This window comes from Artemia sp. Qi Xiang Cuo, chromosome 16, assembly GCF_049724085.1.
Source record: "Artemia sp. Qi Xiang Cuo chromosome 16, ASM4972408v1, whole genome shotgun sequence".
Classification (NCBI taxonomy): Eukaryota; Metazoa; Arthropoda; class Branchiopoda; order Anostraca; family Artemiidae; genus Artemia; species Artemia sp. Qi Xiang Cuo.
The window spans coordinates 7329330-7348132 of NC_142809.1; the positions used below are offsets into that span (position 1 = coordinate 7329330).

At 36.0% G+C, this 18803-nt stretch overlaps 1 protein-coding gene across 1 annotated transcript in view; it reads right to left on the reverse strand.

Moving 5' to 3' along the window:
- LOC148942519 (NPC intracellular cholesterol transporter 1-like) overlaps positions 1-18803 on the reverse strand; it is a 230048-nt gene that overhangs the window by 114314 nt on the left and 96931 nt on the right. Inside the window, exons 7-8 of the mRNA XM_089102181.1 lie at positions 17607-17799; positions 420-539 (exon numbers count right to left, since the gene is read on the reverse strand). Of these exons, the coding sequence (XP_088958307.1) occupies positions 420-539; positions 17607-17799 (313 nt within the window). The remainder of the gene's footprint in view (positions 1-419; positions 540-17606; positions 17800-18803) is intronic.

The following is an 18803-nucleotide window of genomic DNA, read 5'->3' on the forward strand; positions in this document are numbered from 1 at the left end:
TTTAACTGTGAGTTATCATAGGAATTTACAATAGCGGCTGCTTTTTTTTAACTTATTTTACTTCTTTTTTACAATTTTTAGTAGTTCATCTCTTTTTTTTTCACTTCTTATTTTACATTCCTGTTTACCATGTACAGCCTGTTCTATAACCCGTTTACCATGCACACGTAGAATTGGATGTAGCTAGAACAGGTTTAAAATTATATAGTTTTTTACAATGCCTAAGAATTTCAGGTTTAGAAACGTCGAAACACTTCATACCCGCTTGACCATTCAAGGGTAATGTACAACCTGTTCTATAACCCCTTTACCATGTACAGGTAGAATTAGATGTAGCTAGAATAGGTTTAAAACTATATCGTTTTATTTTTTTACCGTGCCTTGAATTTCAGTTTTAGAAAAGTCGAAACATTTCATACCTGCTTGACCATTCAAGGGCTTTGATTCATCATCCGTCAACCCAAAATGCGAAGTTCCAACTCCTGCAAGACGTCGACCGACACTATCACGCAGCGGTGTTCCATTTCGGCGGGTTACATCTGCAAACAAAAAAGAAATCCGTTTATATTCACCTATGGATTTTGAATCTAAGCATCGTTGTTTGATTTGACAAGAATCTGTTGTTTTTGCTTAAACTTCACGCCTTCTCTATCAACCATAAAATACAAAACTACGACACAACATATGCATAATCAAAATCCTTGACGTCACTGGAAAAACTTAGATTTTAAACTTTCAACAACAACACAATTATATTATTTTGGTATGGCTTTTATTTTGTAATATGTTCTTTAGTCACTAAAATTAAGAGCTTAAATAATGACAAATGTAGGTGCATCCAACCCTTGAAAAGGAAAGGGCGAGGGGGTATGTGCCTTTGAACTATTGCTTTTTAAATTTGTCTTGAGGGGAGGTTTCAAAATGACCCCAGGGGGGGGGGATTTTTTACACCCTTATTCCTCTTTGTGATTGCTTGTCTGATGCTGTAGAAACTTAAAATGAATCTCAAAACAATATAAAATGTAACAAGGTGGAACTTTTGACTAAAACACCCAGAAAAAGAATTATTTTCAATCAGAATATATATATATATATATATATATATATATATATATATATATATATATATATATATGGCATAGCATCTGTAGTATACATCTAAATAATTTGTAAGACCACACTGACTGATCACAGATATAGCCAACCACTAAATGGTCACAGATATAGCCAACCACTAAATGGTCACAGATATAGCCAACCAATAAATGGTCACAGATATAGCCGACCATTAAATGGTCACAGATATAGCCAAACACTAAATGGTCACAGATATAGCCAACCCCTAAATGGTCACAGATATAACCAACAACTAAATGGTCACAGACGTAGCCAACCACTAAGTGGTCACAGATATAACAAACCTCTAAATGGTCACAGATATAACCAACCACTAAATGGTCACAGACGTAGCCAACCACTAAGTGGTCACAGATATAGCCAACCACTAAATGGTCACAGATATAGCCAACCACTAAATGGTCACAGATATAGCTAACCACTAAATGGTCACAGACGTAGCCAACCACTAAATGGTCACAGACATAGCCAACCACTAAATAATCACAGATATAGCCAACCACTAAATGGTCACAGATATAGCCAACCACTAAATGGTCACAGATATAGCCAACCACTAAATGGTCACAGATATAGCCAACCACTAAATGGTCACAGATACAGTCAACCAATAAATGGTCAACCACAAAATCGATACCAGGACGTTAATCAAACATTTTATTTGGAGGTGTTATGAACAGTGTTCGTACAAAGACCCAATTTGTGGAAGAAAGGAAAGTGACTCTTCCCACCCAAATAATACACCCACAGCTGCACCCACACACACAGCTATCTTTGTTCTCCAGTTTGTGGTTAAGAATAATATGGTTCTGATGACCCAATCACCTCACTTACCACCCTGTATTACCTTTTCTCATTTCTACGCTTAAAAAGAGGCATGAAAGGACACGCCCAAATAATGCACCCCCATGGACAGCTATCGTTCTTCTCCAGTTTGTGGCTATGGTTCCTGCCAGTTGTGGCTAAGAATATGGTTCTGATGACCCAAGCACCTCACTCGCCATCCAGTATTACCTTTTCTCATTTCTACGCATAAAAAGAGCCATGGAAGGATACGCCCAAATAATGCACCCCCATAGAAAGCTATCGTTCTTCACCAGTTTGTGGCTATGGTTCTTGCCAGTTGTGGCTAAGAATATGGTTCTGATGACCCAATCACCTCACTCGTCATCCTGTATTACCTTCTCTTATTTCTACGCATAAAAAGAGGCATGGAAGGACACGCCCAAATAATGCACCCCCATAGACAGCTATCGTTCTTCGCCAGTTTGTGGCAATGGTTCTTGCCAGTTGTGGCTAAGAATATGGTTCTGATGAACCAATCACCTAACTCGCCATCCTGTATTACCTTTTCTCATTTCTACGCATAAAAAGAGGCATGGAAGGATACGCCCAAATAATGCACCCCCATAGACAGCTTTCGTTCTTCGCCAGTTTGTGGCTTTGGTTCTTGCCAGTTGTGGCTAAGAATATGGTTCTGATGACCCAATCACCTCACTCGTCATCCTGTATTACCTTCTCTTATTTCTACGCATAAAAAGAGGCATGGAAGGACACGCCCAAATAATGCACCCCCATAGACAGCTATCGTTCTTCGCCAGTTTGTGGCAATGGTTCTTGCCAGTTGTTGCTAAGAATATGGTTCTAATGACCCAATCACCTCACTCACCACCCTGAATTACCTTTTCTCATTTCTACGCATTAAAAGAGGCATGAAAGCAGACGAATTTGACAATATTGAAGAATTTAAAAAACAAAAAAGAGAGAGGAGGGGCTGTCAGCCATTTTCTGTCTGACCTCAAAAGTGTTTCAAAAAGTGGAAGCACCCCTAAGACAAGTTTATTACTGGTTTATTAGATTACTTTCGATTATTTAGATTATTTAGTTTATTAGATTATCTTCAAGTGAATAAGATTGTTTTTTTTTTTTTTTTTTTTTTTTTTTTTTTTTTTTTACAAATTTTGAAGATATAGCTTTATCGCAACAATGGTTTCTTTCGTAAAGAATGAAACTTTACGCAATAGCGCTTCGGGAGTGATAGGCTTATTTAATTTTAATCATTTTACCCAGCAAAATATTTAGATATTTTTCGAGAAGGCACAGTCAAACTTCAGCGTAAAGAGCAGAGGCTTGAGGAGACACCACACCTCACCACATATAGGGGGTAATTTATGTCTGTTTTAATCTTTGGTCATTTCCTGCTTGCAGTTGAAAAGAACAAAAACACTCTTTTTATTTTACCTGAAAAGAATCGCCTACGCCGTGATTGTCAAATCATTTTATTTCATTTCCAAAACAAAAAGATTTCCATAGATACTTAATTACTAGACCATTCATCACTATGATACTGCTGGACCAGCCTTTTCCCAGTCGATTAAACAAAGCTCGCTTGCAACATAATGGACTGTTTACTAAGCTACCTCCTAATTTTAAAATAAATGGGAACTTTAAAAGCTGTGTTTTCTATGTAAAAGGGCGTAATCAACAATGATATCCCTGACTAAAATTGACTCATTGAAAAACTTTTAAAGGTCTGGAGCAAACAGTGAAATCCAACTTTATTCAGAAATCCACAATTTAATCTATTTAATTTGTCTAATCTAATTAATTTTAATTTTTGAATTCTAGATACTTTATCTTCTTTCTCTCTGTAACTTATTTTTTTCTCCCAGTAAGTGACTCGTATGTATTCCCGCTACTTTACAGACCAAGGAGCCTTTGAGGGGGGGGGGATGAGTATAGTGTAATAATACATATGTATTTGATTAAGAATTAATATCTTATTAATATTATAATATTATACAAAATCGTGACCCCCTCCCCACACTCACACTCAAAAATAGTTTTCCCCTCTCTGGACATTCGACCGTTCAAAGCAGTTATTTAACTGTACATTTTTAGGTTTGTTTATTCTTATATTGTCTATTTAATATTAACTTTCAATATAAACATGAATAAAAATAAATATCAATACAGAAAATGTAACTTGATAAGATACGCGTAAATAAATAAAAAAAAATTGGAAGACTTTTTTTAGTCTGAGTAATAAATGAAATCAATTCTCTGAAAGCCTTTAAAAGTCATGAGCACAAGAACGAAATTCACTATTAAAAAATTACATTAAAATTTGCAATATTATTGGTTTGTTTATTTGTTATTTTGTTTCCTTTTTTTGCATGCTGTCTTTTCGTAACCCCCCTTTTTGCTATTCGGCGTTTCAAAATACCAATTAATCCCTATAAAGTGTGGGTTCAACTTTATTATAAAAAGTGAAGGCTGGAGGGCCAATCATTCTCTTTGCATTTTATAAAAAAAAGACCTTTATAAATACCAATAAATTTCAGTAAAGTTCAAGTTCAACTTTAGTGTAAGGAATGGAGGCCGCTGGATCTAAAAAAGGAAAAAAACAACTTTCAAACAACAGCAACCAACATACATTTGAATGAAGGCGTAAACCTTGCAGGATTGCCAACAGGAAAACAGCCAGAAACCAACAAAATTTTCCTTCAAAAATTCGAGGGTGGTCCAGATAATGATTAAAAATTGAAAAAATCGAGCAACTTAATAAAACACCACAAAGAAAAGAAGATTTAAACTTGATTTAAATCAATTTAATTAAATTTGATCGACTCAACTATTTAAAATTGATTGAGTTCCGAATGATGTTCAAAATATTGCCGACTCTCATACTTTTAAAAACAATGTGACGAATTCTTCCATTTATGGTCGTTAGTTGCTCCCCAGATCGGATCATTTTTTTTTCGTTTCGGCTGGTTTTAGGTAAAATTGCCTATTCTGATTGCTTTTTCGTATTCGCTTGGGAACATAGCTTATATATTTGCCAAGTTTAATTGGATTTTAGCAGTTATTTTACTCTGTATGTTTTTTCTTGTTAACATTTAAAAAAAAAATTGGGGAGAGGGAGGGGAGGGGGCTTTTGTCTTTTGGTAATTTATGGAAGAAATTCACTGCTTATTTTAGTTACCAAGATTCCTTAGTCATAGTAACTATCTTTACTAGATCAATTCTCTATCTATCTTTAATGATTAAAAACTTCAGTGTTTGCAAAGATAATTTCTTAAAAACACCTTAAGAAACTTTTTGACAATTTATTAGTTATTTGTAAATCCAGTTATTATACTGTTCGTCAGTGGTATTGATTGAGGCCGATTGATCGCTCAAAAGCAATCTGTACAACGGAGAACTAATACAGTTGTTCCATACATTCGAAACCTAGTCTACAGCCAACGTTCATTAAGACTCCTGCTGCCATTTTGACGTTGGAAGAGGTCGGGCTGATAAACGCAAATAAATATTCTACAGATATTGACAACGCTGGAAGCTTTAATGTCTTTGAGAAGGCTGCACAGGCTACTCATCAACAAGAGAGCATGCTTTCAATATCTTTTCCTAGCAACCCTTAAAGAGAATTTTCTCCTTTTCTTCATATATAGAGCTACACAAAACTGGAATCAACTGTAAATTAGTGTTACACGCACATAATCATTTCAAAACTAAACTTATTCGGTCAACATGATTTGAGATCAGCAAAACTGTGTTAACCCATGTCATTAGGCGTATTGCTCAACCAGTTTATGTGGGTTGTTCATGGCAAACATGGGTGCCGACAGTGGGGGAACATGGGCCCCCTGGAGAACAAAAACACATTAAAAAATGCATAAAAACATAAAAATGAGAAATAGCCCCATTTAAATCATGGTGAAAACAAAGCTCCTAGCAGCACTTGTCCACCCTCAGGGACGTAATTTGCTATGAAACAGGGGGACAGCTGCCTCAACAGACCCCAGTTTTCACCCCCAGCTGAAATTCAGCGTTTCCAAAAACCTTGTCAAAACTAATGTGGGCCAACATAACTCAAGCAGTCACAGAAACAGATCAGTTTTCTTTAGCATACCTTTGCCTTTAAGCACTATGGCTCATTTTTCATTTTCCGCTGTAATTTTCACTTGACTTGGCAAAATCGCAACAACTTAGCTTCCACAAGATTTTTACAATTTTGACAAAATTTGTTTATATTCATTTTTGTTACATTTTTACGAGTCGTACAAATATTTTTTTTTTGGGGGGGGGGGGGTTAATACCTTCTGATTGGCTCAAATTAGCGCTAGTTAAATCCCGGTTCGTGAAGGGGCCTTAATGTTGAAGAAACGGAGGGGAAAAAATTCCATTATTCCCAGAATCCCCCGGAAAAATGGGTTCTCCGAAATCTCCAAGCAAATTAAAGTCAATAAAAATTAAGGGTTTCGTTTCGTGGTAACGGTGGTGTATTTACGAACGTTAATATTTGGGAAGATTTCAGAGAAGCAAAAATAATTTACGTTAAATTTGGAGAAACCTCAACAAATCCGGCAACAGTGGACACACTGTTTCAGAGCTATTCCGCTGCAGTAATGATCGATTGCTGGGCGATACCTGATATTGAAACCATAGTATCAATACAATTTACACAGTAGCGATACCGGACGATGTGCTTGGTATAATTCAGCTTCGTTTTTGGGTATACTCGGCAGGGTTGCCACCATGGTCAGTTCCTAAAGTACTACATTTGCCCAAATCAGAGTGCTACACAGTAATTTTCGGTCCTATAGTTAAAAAGTTTACTGTTATAGTGCTAGAATAGTGTCAAAATAGCACTTTCGTTCTATTTCAGCAATTTTGTGTACGTGCTACAGTGCTACACACAATGAAACAGTGCTAAAATTCCACTTCCATGCTACATGTGGCAACTCTGATACTCAGCGGTATGTCAGTAAAAAGCTTACCGACATGACAAGACTGACTTCATTAATATGCTGAAGAGGGACAAGAATATCTTCGATAAAAACTGACGTCATTAATTTACTGAAGAGGGACAAGAATATCTTAGATAAAAACTGACGTCATTAATATGCTGAAATACGCTATAAAAGTAACACTGATTATTAACGGGTAATTGGTAACAGACAGTCGATTTTTTAACCCTTATAAAAGAACAATGACATATAAGTATCGGAAAAGTATCGATGCCGAAGTATCGATACTTTCACCAAGCATCGTAACACTACCTGATAATTTGTTAGCGTCACCAATCACTAATGGTTGATTGGTTGATTTAATCCGTTTTCCCGAATGTGGTTCATTGCTAAATCTGAATTTCTCAAGTATGGCATGACCGAGATAGGCGGGACACCGCACACGAGTTTCCTGGTTCAATTTATAATCTCATCTATAACTTAACAGACTATTAAAGTAGCGTATAGCGTGAATATTAAAGTTCACAACCGTAATGTTAATTCACGAAATTTTTTAGACATGTTTGATTTTATGAATATGGTTTTGAGAGCAAGGCCGTCAATGGCCATACAAATTATTGACCTCAAAGATTTACTTGATCACCGGGCCTCACAGTCGCCTAGGAGGCAAGAATTTCGATGAACTTTTTGAGCGAAGATCAACTAGGATTTGTTTTGATCGATTACCACATTTTTTTTTTATCTATTTTTTTTTTTTTTGAGAAAGGAGAGAGGTTGTAGTTTCGGAAAATTGAGACTAAAAAGCCCAGTGAAAGAGAAAAGGCATTAACTTCCGCAATCCAATACCTCCAGAAGAAAAGGAGTCACAACCGGTTCTCAAATTTGTTTAAGGGACTCTTCCATCCAGTGGCACCAATACATGGAAATGTAGGGGGGGGGGCAAATTTGTATTTGTCTTATTTTAAATATAGATATAAAGAAAGGTATTTTAAATGAAAACACAAAAAAAATGTGCTTTCAGAGTTCAAAAAATGGGTTTTCGCCAAACTAGGGGTAAATACCCTTCCCTAGCCCAATTAGTGCCATTTTCTCCATCAACTGGTGCCACTGTCTCCAAAGGAATTTCTAAAAATCTAAGAGAATCTAAAGGTGGACAACCCCCCCCCCACCCTCAATTGGCACCTTGTATTTTTTCCTAACAAAGTAATTTCACTAAAATGATAAGCGGATGAAACAAGTTGCAAATACAGTAGAAATTCAATGGCGTGGATTTCTTTATAATTAAATAAAAAAAACAAGTTTTTTTTAACTGAAAGTAAGGAACGACATTAAAACTTAAAACGAACAGAAATTATTCCCTATATGAAAGGGGCTGTCCCCTCCTCAACGCCTCGCTCTTTACGCTAAAGTTTTTCATTGTTTGAAAAAAAATAGAGTTGTGAGAAAGTCAAACTTTAGCGTAAAGAGGAAGGCGTTGAGGAGGGGACAGCCCATTTCATCTACGGAATAATTTCTGTTCGTTTTAAGTTTTAATGTTGCTCCTTACTTTCAGTTAAAAAAAAATTTGTTTTTTTTTATTTAATTTTTGAACGTTTTTGAATTAATGCAGGTTTTGATTTTGGCTCACCGTACATGCATGATTAAAAAAAATTTGAATATTAATTTTACTTTTATTTGGTTAAATGGCTTTCTCGAAAACTGTTTAATTTTATTTACGAATGTTTTTATTAGTAATAAATACACATAACTTACAAATTTACTTAAGTAACGAAGATCTATATCCTTATATTTTAATACGTATATTAGAGGGTTCGCCCCCTAGTCAATACCTTGCTCTTTAAGCTAAAGTTCGAATTTTGTTCCGATTCTTTAAAAATGACCGCTTAATCACAACGGCCGTTAATTAGAATAAATAGCTCTTATGAAAGTACTAAATAATCTTTGGCTTAAAGAGCGAGGTATTGTACTAGGGTATGAACCCAATCATATACGTAATGCTTTCTGTCGTTTTAAGTTTTGATGATGCTCCTTACTTTCAGTTAAAAAACTTGTTTTTTATATAAATAATTTCCGATCTTTAGTTAAATAATGCTGGGAAATCCGGCGCCCCCTTCATAGCAATGTCCGTTCTCCCATGAAAACTTCCTTCATGGTAAGATCCTCCCACATAACCCCCGACCCACTCCCCCCCACTACCAGAAAAAATCCCCCCTGAGAACGTCTGTATACTTCCCAATAACCAATACTAAATGTTAACATTGGGTAAAGTTCATAACTTTCAGCCCTCCCCCTGGGGACTTCGGGGGATTAAGTCATCCTAAAAGACATATTTATCATATTTTCGACCATGCTGAACAAAATGGCTATCGCAAAATTTTGATCGGGTGACTTTGGGAAAAAAATTAGCGTGGGAGGGGGCCTAGTTGCCCTCCATTTTTTGTCACTTAAAAAAGGGCATTGGAACTTTTAATTTCCGTTCGAATGAGCCCTCCCACGATATTCTAGGACCACTGTGTCGATATGATCACCCCTGGGGAGAAAAAAACAAATGAACACGCAACCGTGATCTTTCTTCTGGCAAAAAAAGCAAAATTCCACATTTTTGTAGATAGGAGCTTGAAACCTCCACAGAAGGGTTCTCTGATACGCTGAATATGATGGTGTGATTTTCATTAAGGTTCTATAACTTTTAGGGGGTCTTTTCCCCTTTTTTCGAAAATCAGCCAAATTTTCTCTGGGGCGTAACTTTTAATAGGTAGGATTAAACTTGATATAACTTATATATTTGAAATCAGCATTAAAATCTGATTCTTTTGATGTATCTATTGGTATCAAATTTCCGTTCTCTACAGTTTCAGTTACCATTGATCCGGGTCGCTCCTTACTTACAGTTCGTTACCACAAACTGTTTGACAAGAGCCTCACTTTTTTTTTATATCTTGTTCCAGTGTCAACAATTCACGAAAATGTTAAACGGAGCAAGTGTTTTTCCAAATTATGAAAGGGGCATTTTTTCGACTTTTTTCCAATGAAAATACCAAAAACGGGACATTTTTCAACGAAAATCTCCAAAAAGTTATTTTTCGAAATCTATGGGGGTGCAGACATTTAAAGGGGGAATACCCCCCCCAAAAAAAAAAAAAAAAACGTCGATACTGCTTTGTTGTTTTTTTTTCAATAGTCATTTTTCTCTAAAATTATAAGCGGATGAAACAAGTTGAAAATACAGTAGAAATACAATAGCGTATATTCCTTGATAACAAGAGTTTTTCCTGATTCCCTTCATCGATCCCCTGTTTTCCTAGTCCCCAGCCTAGAAAATTCATTTAGCGTGTTTCGGATCAACTAACCTGAGTGTTTTGTAAATTCAACTGAGAATTCAGTTACCAAGATTCTACAACACATCAAAATTTGTTCAAAAGAAGGCTTATTTAGAGATAAACCACATTATTACTCAAATCGTTCCAAGAATTTATGTCTTCATATTGACCAAATTTTGCCCAAAATGTATAGATAGTTCGATCATGGTGAATCAATTATATATTGCACAAGATTGTTATAGACATTGCGGCTTGGCAGGTTTTTTTTCAATAAGTGGAGCAAAATTAACCCTAATTAGGTTAGATTGCAACACTGTCTTACTGCATTCAAGGATGTCGAAACAATTCTAGGAAATAAGGTACAAACCTTGTTTTAAGAATGCAAATCTGATAGCTAAAAAGACATTGTGTCAGGCACACACACAATATTTATTTTGGGAACACCCAAATTCACCAAAACACTCATAATATGCATAATATACAACAAATCTGGACATCCAGTGGGGAGTGGCGAATCAAGTTTTAGTTGAAAGTTATTCAAGATATTTTATTTAAATGGTCTTATAATATAAATAATTATTCTTCAGCCTTCCTAAGTGCCTACGTTCTAGAACCATACTCGAACAATACCACCAGCGTGGATTCCTTTACTCTAATCTTAGTCAGTGGCGGATCTAGGGGGCGAGGGGGCACGCCCCCCTCCTAGCGTAGTCTAAACTAGTGTAATTTACTTGACTAACTGAAACTTGCGTTAATTAAACTTGCTCCTAACGCAAGTTTATCAGATAAACTAATTTTGTGCCCCCCCAAAAAAAATTTTTATCGGATCAACCTATTTTGCCCCCCCCCCCTAAAAAAAACTCCTGGATCTGCCCCTGATCTTAGTTCCAAGGTTTAACCCTCCTATTCTTCCAAACTGTGTTCAACTGTGGAAAAAACCCTGCTTCTTGGTTATTCTGCGTCTTACATCTCCCCTGTATCCACAATCTCTACCAGCTCTATCTAGAATCACTCATTGCCCTCATTCATTCCTAGACCATTGTCATCTATGTAGCTTGAAATATTCTAATCTTGATTCGCAGACTTATTTTCCCATCAACTGAGAAAAAAAACATACCTGAGCCTTAAATATTCTACTTTTAATATCTTCAAGACCCCCACCTTCTTTACTAATAATACTACCAAGGTAAGTAAAGTTTGATCAATGTTCTCGCTACCCAACATCACCTTTTCATATTAACTTATTCCAAGCACTAGCGGCTTAGTGTTCTTAATATTAATTTTCAAACCTATTCTTGCACCCTCAACTCTCAAAACCTCAAAATTCATTCATTTCAGTAACGTTTCTAACTAGGACACTCAAATCATCTACATAGGCTAAATCTAGGAAATTTTTGCATTCCCTTTTGATACGACGCTCTCCCATAGTCGTTGCCGTGTTCTTTAGGATAAAATCAATAAAAAAAAATCTCTATAGACGGGGATAGGACATAACGTCACTTAACCCTTATCCTACACCGACCCAACTAGTAACCTCACTTCTTAACCTTATCCCGCAGCAGTCGTATCAAACAGTTCGTGGTAACGAACTGTAAGTAAGGAGCGACCCGGCTCAATGGTAACCGAAACTCTAGAAAACGGGTTTTTGATACCAATAGATATATCAAAAGAATCAAATTTCAATACTAATTTCAAATATATAAGTTTCATCAAGTTTAGTGCTACCCATAGAACGTTACGAGCCTGAAAAAATTGGGCTGATTTTCAAAAAAAGGGATAAAGACACCCTAAATATTATAGAAACTTAATGAAAATCACACCATCATATTCAGCGTATCAGAGAACCCTATTATAGAGTTTTCTGGCTCTTATCTACAAAAATGTAGAATTTTACATTTTTTGCCAGAAGAAAGATCGCGGATGCGTGTTTGTTTATTTATTTATTTTTCCCCAGGGGTGATCGTATTGACCCAGTGGTACTAGAGTATCGTGGGAGGGCTTATTGGAACGGAAATTAAAAGTTCTAGTTCCCTTTTTAAGTGGCCAAAAAAATGGAGGGCAACTAGGCCCCCTCCCACGCTTTTTTTTTTCCCAAAGTCACCCGATAAAAATTTTGAGATAGCCATTTTGTTCAGCATGGTCGAAAATATGATAAATATGTCTTTTAGGATGACTTAATCCCACGAAGTACCCAGAGGGAGGGCTAAAAGATATGAACTTTACCCAATGTTAGCATATTTTAATTTTTATTGGGAATTATAAATAAGTTTTAAGGCTTTTTTTTTTCTGGTATGTGGAGGAAGGGTTGGTAGGTGTGAAAGGATTAGGAAAATTTAGTTTATGTATGGTTAAAGTGGTTTGGTCATATTCACTTATTTTGGCACCGTAATTTAAATCATTAGATAGTTTTTCGTGGGAATTATAAAACCATATTAAGTAATAATTTTTTCTGGAGGGGGGGGGGATGAAGGAGGGTGTTACTCTGGATAAAATTTTCGTAGTGGATGATTCTTTGGGGTAAGGGACATTTCTATTAAGGGGCGCCGGATTTCCAAGCATTATTTAAGAAACGGTCAGAAATTAAATTTAAAAAAACAAGTTTTTTCAACTGAAATGTAAGAAGGAATATTAGAACTTAAAACGAACAGAAATTATAACGTATGTGAGGGGGTTCTCCCCCAATTCAATACCTCGCTCTTTACGCTACAGTTTTTTTTAGTGCTTTCAAAAGAGCTATCTATCCTAATTAAACGGCCTTTGTTATTCTGGGGTTTGTTAATAAAAATTTTTTTTAAATTTTAACGTAAAGAGCGTGGTATTGACTACGGGGACAACCCCCTCATATACGTAATAACATATACGTAATAAGAAAAAACAATAAAAAAACAAGCGATACGGCTCAATAGTAATCGAAACTTTTAAAAACGGAATTTTGATGTCAATAAATGTATCAAAAGAATGTGTTTATAATGCTGATTCTAAATATATAAATTTTATTAAGTTTAGTATTACTCATCAAAGGCTACGAGCCTGAGAAAATTTACTCGATTTTTTAAAGAGGGGGAAACATCCCCTACAAGTGAAAGAATTTTAATGAAAATCACACCGTCAGATTCAGCGTATCAGAAAACCCTATTACATAGGTTTCAAGCTCATATCTGCAAAAATCTGCAACTTTGTATTTTTTGCCAGAAGAAAAATATACGAATATAGAAGTTAGTTACGTAAGTTAATTTGTTAAGACATACATTTAGCAAAAGAAAAGTAAAAATTTTATGCGAATAAAAGCTGCATTAACTAAAAAACGATCAGAAATTAAATAAAAAAAAAACAAGTTTTTTAAACTGAAAGTAAGGAGCGACATTAAAACTTAAAACGACCATAACTTATTCCGTATAGGCACGCGCCTTTCCCCACCACACCACCTCACTAGTTTAGCAAAAATATTACTCTGTCTCAAAACATTTTTTTTTTAAAAAAAAAAAAAAATTATTTTAAAGAGAAAAGTGGTGTGAAGCGGGCCGGCCATGTAATATACTGACAAAATTATGGTAGTTTTAAGTTTTAATGTTACTCCTTACTTTCAGTTTAAGAAACTTGTTGTTTTTTTTATTTAATTTCACATATGGCTTTAATGCACTAATCTAGAATACAATGCAAGAATAGGACCTTCATTAAAGCTTTCCTATCAGTTGAATCAAATGCCACTTCACAATCTAGGACTAAAAGGGTTGGATGATTCAGACACTCCTCAATTATTCGTCTAAGAGCGAAAATTGGTCAACACATCATCGACCCTTCCTAAAATCCCACCGTTCTAAAACAAAAACTGAAAAGAAATGATTCAGTTCACGAGGACTGCCCCCCCCCCCCACTAACTCCCCGCTCTTTACGTTAATGTTTCGTTTTTTGCCTTAATGCTTTAAGAACGACTGCTCAAACAAGAGGAATTGGAAAGGACGAAAGTTATTTTTCATAAAATCTTAAAAATTAAGAGCTTATTGATACGAGTTTCCACAAAGCAAATGAATTTTCTAGTCAAACGTTTTAAACACACAAACAGTAAATAAAGCACCTGCAATTGTCCGTCAACTAAATTTGTTGCACTCATATAAACGCTTTCAGTGAAGCACAACAAGCGATAAATATAAAATTCTAGCATCAAAAGCGGGGATTAATTGAGAAGGATGCAGCCTCTTTCATATACGGAATAATTTCAATTCAGTTAAGCATATTTTTTTTAGGTTTCACTGTCGCTCTTTAATTTCATTTAGAAAAATCTTGTTAGTTTTTAGCATCTTATTTGGTGTAATACAAATATAAAGAAAGCTTTCACTCAACATACCCAAGCATTTAGATCAAAATTTAGCTTTTTCTTCGCAATGCTCCAGAAACGAAAACCACCCAGGAAATAAATGATCCCCTGGGATTTTTTCAATAGACTTGAAATGCCAAAATGATTTTTCAGGAAGTTATATTTTTATTTTTAGGGAAGGATTCGTTGGAAAATTCTGCTACTAGAAAAATTTCCCCCCTCCCTACTTTTTGCCGTGATGCAAATAAGCATATTATAAGATTTTTGTTAGAAAAAAAAACACCGGGCCACTCTTACAGCCAAAATAACAAAAAATATTAACAAATAAACATCTTAACAACATAAAAAGATTTGCATAAAAACTAACATAAAACACCCAACGATTTTCAATGTAATCCATGCCTCATCATGAAGGGCCTCCTCAGCTACTTAATAGTATCAAGCGAGGGTAGTGAACTTCCAGAAATCTCGTACACCAAGCATGGCAGAACTGTGCCAAGCGCTTTGGCGACCGGGACAACCATAGCAGAACTGTGCCCATAGCGCTCCAAGATGTACACTAGATGGCGCTAAGTGGGCGACTTCTCGGTATCACGTAAATTGTATTTTTACTTCACACTAAAAATTCTCGTCAAAAATAGGGGGTCCATTCTCTCCTTAGTAACCATTTTACATGCTTACTCCAAATACTGAAAATTATTGAAAACGAGGTGATACTAGAGGTTAAACCCCCTTACCATACTCATCAGAAGGACCTCTCACAGAAAGATAGAAAATGTGGCCCTAAAAGTTCACTTTTGAGGGGTTGGATTCCCCTACTCCCAAAAAAGATCCATTGGCCTTCCACCCTCCCCCAAGTAGCTAATGTGCGGAAATGCATCACTGCATAAACGTTAGTTACTCTATATGTTCTACATAATAGCTCTTTATTGTGTATGGACTGTGCAGGACGAATGCGGCACCATTTGAGCGTATGATCTCTGAAACAGTGATGCCAATTCATGAAAATGTGGATGGAATTTTTCATAATCTCGGGGGGGGGAGGACATTTTGCTTTATACATTATTTACAACTAAAGTTCCAAGAAGGGTTTAAAGGAAAAAAAAACTAAAGCATGTATCTCCAAAATTTAGGGGGATAAAAATCGCGGGGGGGGGGAGATTTCACCCAACTTCTCTCTTCGGACCAAAATTTTTATTTTGCGTTACAAAAGGAAAGAAATCGGCACTTTGCTTTGGCAAGATCAAAAATTTTAAAAATTCCAATAAGAAGTCTATATTTCCACAATTTTCTAAGAGAAAAGAAATCCTTCGGACTCGAAGCGACACGTGAAGCCCCCCCCCCCTTCTTCTCACCTCCTCTATGATAAACATGATCTAAAAACAAATATTCTGCGGTATTTAAGTCAGAAGAAAGTTGTTTTTTAGCCTCATGACTCAAATACTCCCAAGAACAGGTTTAAACGATAAATAAACCAAGACGAGTTTTTATTTACTTAGTCGGAAATCCCGCAAGCATTTCCTTAATCACGCCACATTATGACGTAACGAACAGCAGCTTCGAATTCTTTTAGCATTGTAACATTATCAATAAACAAACATTTTATAGACTGGATTAAGGGATTGTATACTATGGGCTGCTTCTTCATACACAGGAGACATACAGAAGCAGGAATTTATTTCCAAGGCCTATATTTGCAGCAGAGACCAACGCGGGAAAGGGGGAGGGGACTTCCGAAATCTGATTTTTTTTGTATTTTTGGGCACTTCTTATTCAAATTATTAAATGAAATTTCTTTTTATTACTACCCCATCCCTATGATTGCCCCCCCCCCTTAAAAAATTCTGGGTGTCAGATTTTTAGGACCTCAATTCATCAAAACAAGGAACAAAAAAGTTTTATGTGATAATTATATAAAAAAGTGGTATGAACCGTATGCATCATTTCTGGGAGATTCCCCCCTCTACCCAAAGACCTAGCCCAAGCACGTAGCCAGATTTTTTTGAAGGGGCCAATTAATAAAATCAATTTGGGAGGAGGTAGTAACAAAAAATGAATTCTACTTCTCAATTTTAATAAGATGTGCCCAAATATTCAAGAAAATTTAGATTATCGGGGGAAAGGGCCACCCCCTGTTCACATCCTCGACCTGATTGAAAGTATATATTTAGTCAGAGGTACACAAAGCACGCCTGTGATTATATATACCACACCTCGAATTAAATAGCGAAGCCTGTAAAATTCTCACTTCCTGTCTTCTTTTTTTGTCAAGGTCTAGTGGTTTCTCTGGCAAAGAATCAACAATACATGAGTCTGTGCATATCTAATTATTTTCAATTGACAAAACCTTCTGATTCAAAGAGGCGTGCAGAAAAAGAGCATGACACAAAAAAACTGTATCTTCCATTTCAAAGCAGGGATGTACGCCCGCCCCCTCCCCCACAAAAAAAACTAAATTTTCCTGAATTTCGGGTCAGTTTTATTCAAAGTACAAAAAAATTATTATCCCCCCACCGAAAGAAAATCCTTGCGAAAGTGTTTGTTTATTGGATTTGATTAGAATAATATTTCCGTTTTTATGATGAGAGCAATACGAACACTGATTTATGATTTTTTTTTTCTGACGGGAAGGGTTCCGAACAAGGCCGTATAGAGGGGGACAGGGAGTTACCTGGTTTGAACCCCCATATCCCAAAAAAAAAATTTTCCTGACTCAAAAAACCTTAACAAAGATGCATATAAAAAAATTATGTTTTTTTTTAAAGTTTCTTGTAAAAATACCCCCACCTCCGAAAAAAAATCATGGATACGCCCTTGGTTCCGAATAATATGTAACTGCTTTTATTTACTTATCGTACTAAATCTTATTTCAAGAAGGGAACAGAACGAAATTCCGGAACAGTCCGAGACTTGTATTAGCTACGCGAGCAAGTCTTTGAGGAGAAGAATAATGAAATCTCGTTCCTAAACCGGAATTTCCGGTGATTCAAGAAGAAAGAGGGTTGAATCCCGAAAACCCAAAAGTATCTTATATGAAGGAATTTTTCCTCTCAAATATGGCACCCTAGAGTTAAAACTTACCCTTGTTCCTTGTACAAAGTAGATAATAGCTAACAACGGTAAAAGCAGTGCAGAAACAAATTGAAATCAGAACAACCAGAAAGTTGACAGCGTTATAGCCTCCAATAGTCCACGGAATTGATATAGAAGGTAGTGGTGGAGGAACGGGACATGACAGTTCACAGTCGACACAAGAACAAGCAGAACTACTTTCCTGGAATGAAAAATTCATTTATACTGCTAATATAACAAAGACAGGTCCATCTTAATAGCACTAATGACCCCCTCAGTTAGGCAGCATACTAGGTTGATGCAAGTTTGCTTCATTTTTGACAAGTGCTCATCGAGCCCATGCGTTAAGATGGATTGGAACAGTGGCACCAACTGGAGGGGGGCATTTACGCCCTATATTCCCCCCTAGATTTTAAAAAATGCTTTTCCCTGGTACTTTCATTTTTTGTATTTTCGTTTAAAAAAAAACTGCCTCCCCCCGTATATTTTTGCGAATTGGCACTACTGATCTTGAACAACTATACATAAAAATTAAATTCAAACGATTTGGATTAAATTCAAATGAGATAGAAAAATAACAATCAATTTATCATTATTAAACATTCAAATTATTTTAATTCCTTACTCAGAATGAGGCTTCAATGGATAAAGGATTTTCTATTTTGTTATTAGTCACGCTAACGGCTTAGACCATGTGTTGAAAACAAATCTTCCACCGTTATAAGTTATTATTTTTAGTGTCCATAAGCACTTATACTAGATTGAGCACAAAAGCAGTCATTTTACTCTTTTTGCGGTTTCAGCGAAACTGTTGACAATTATTTGGAAAGTCATTTTTTTAAGAGATAGTCTACAAAAAAAAGCTAACGCTTCTTTAGAGACAATTATTTTTTTGCTCCCCCTTCCCCCTCTCCTTAGCTCTCTCTCTCTCTCTCTCTCTCTCTCTCTCTCTCTCTCTCTCTCTCTCTCTCTCTCTCTCTCTCTCTCTCTCTCTCTCTCTCTCTCTCTCTCTCTCTCTCTCTCTCTCTCTCTCTCTCTCTCTCTCTCTCAAATATACTTATAACTTAAGCAAATCAGCTCAAGCGCACTGAAATGTTTGGCCAAGTGGATTGCCCCCCCCTAAAAAACCTTAAATTTTTTGAATTTCTGGGCACTTGGTTCAAATTACAAAATGATAGAAGTTATTACCCCCACCCCACTAAAGAA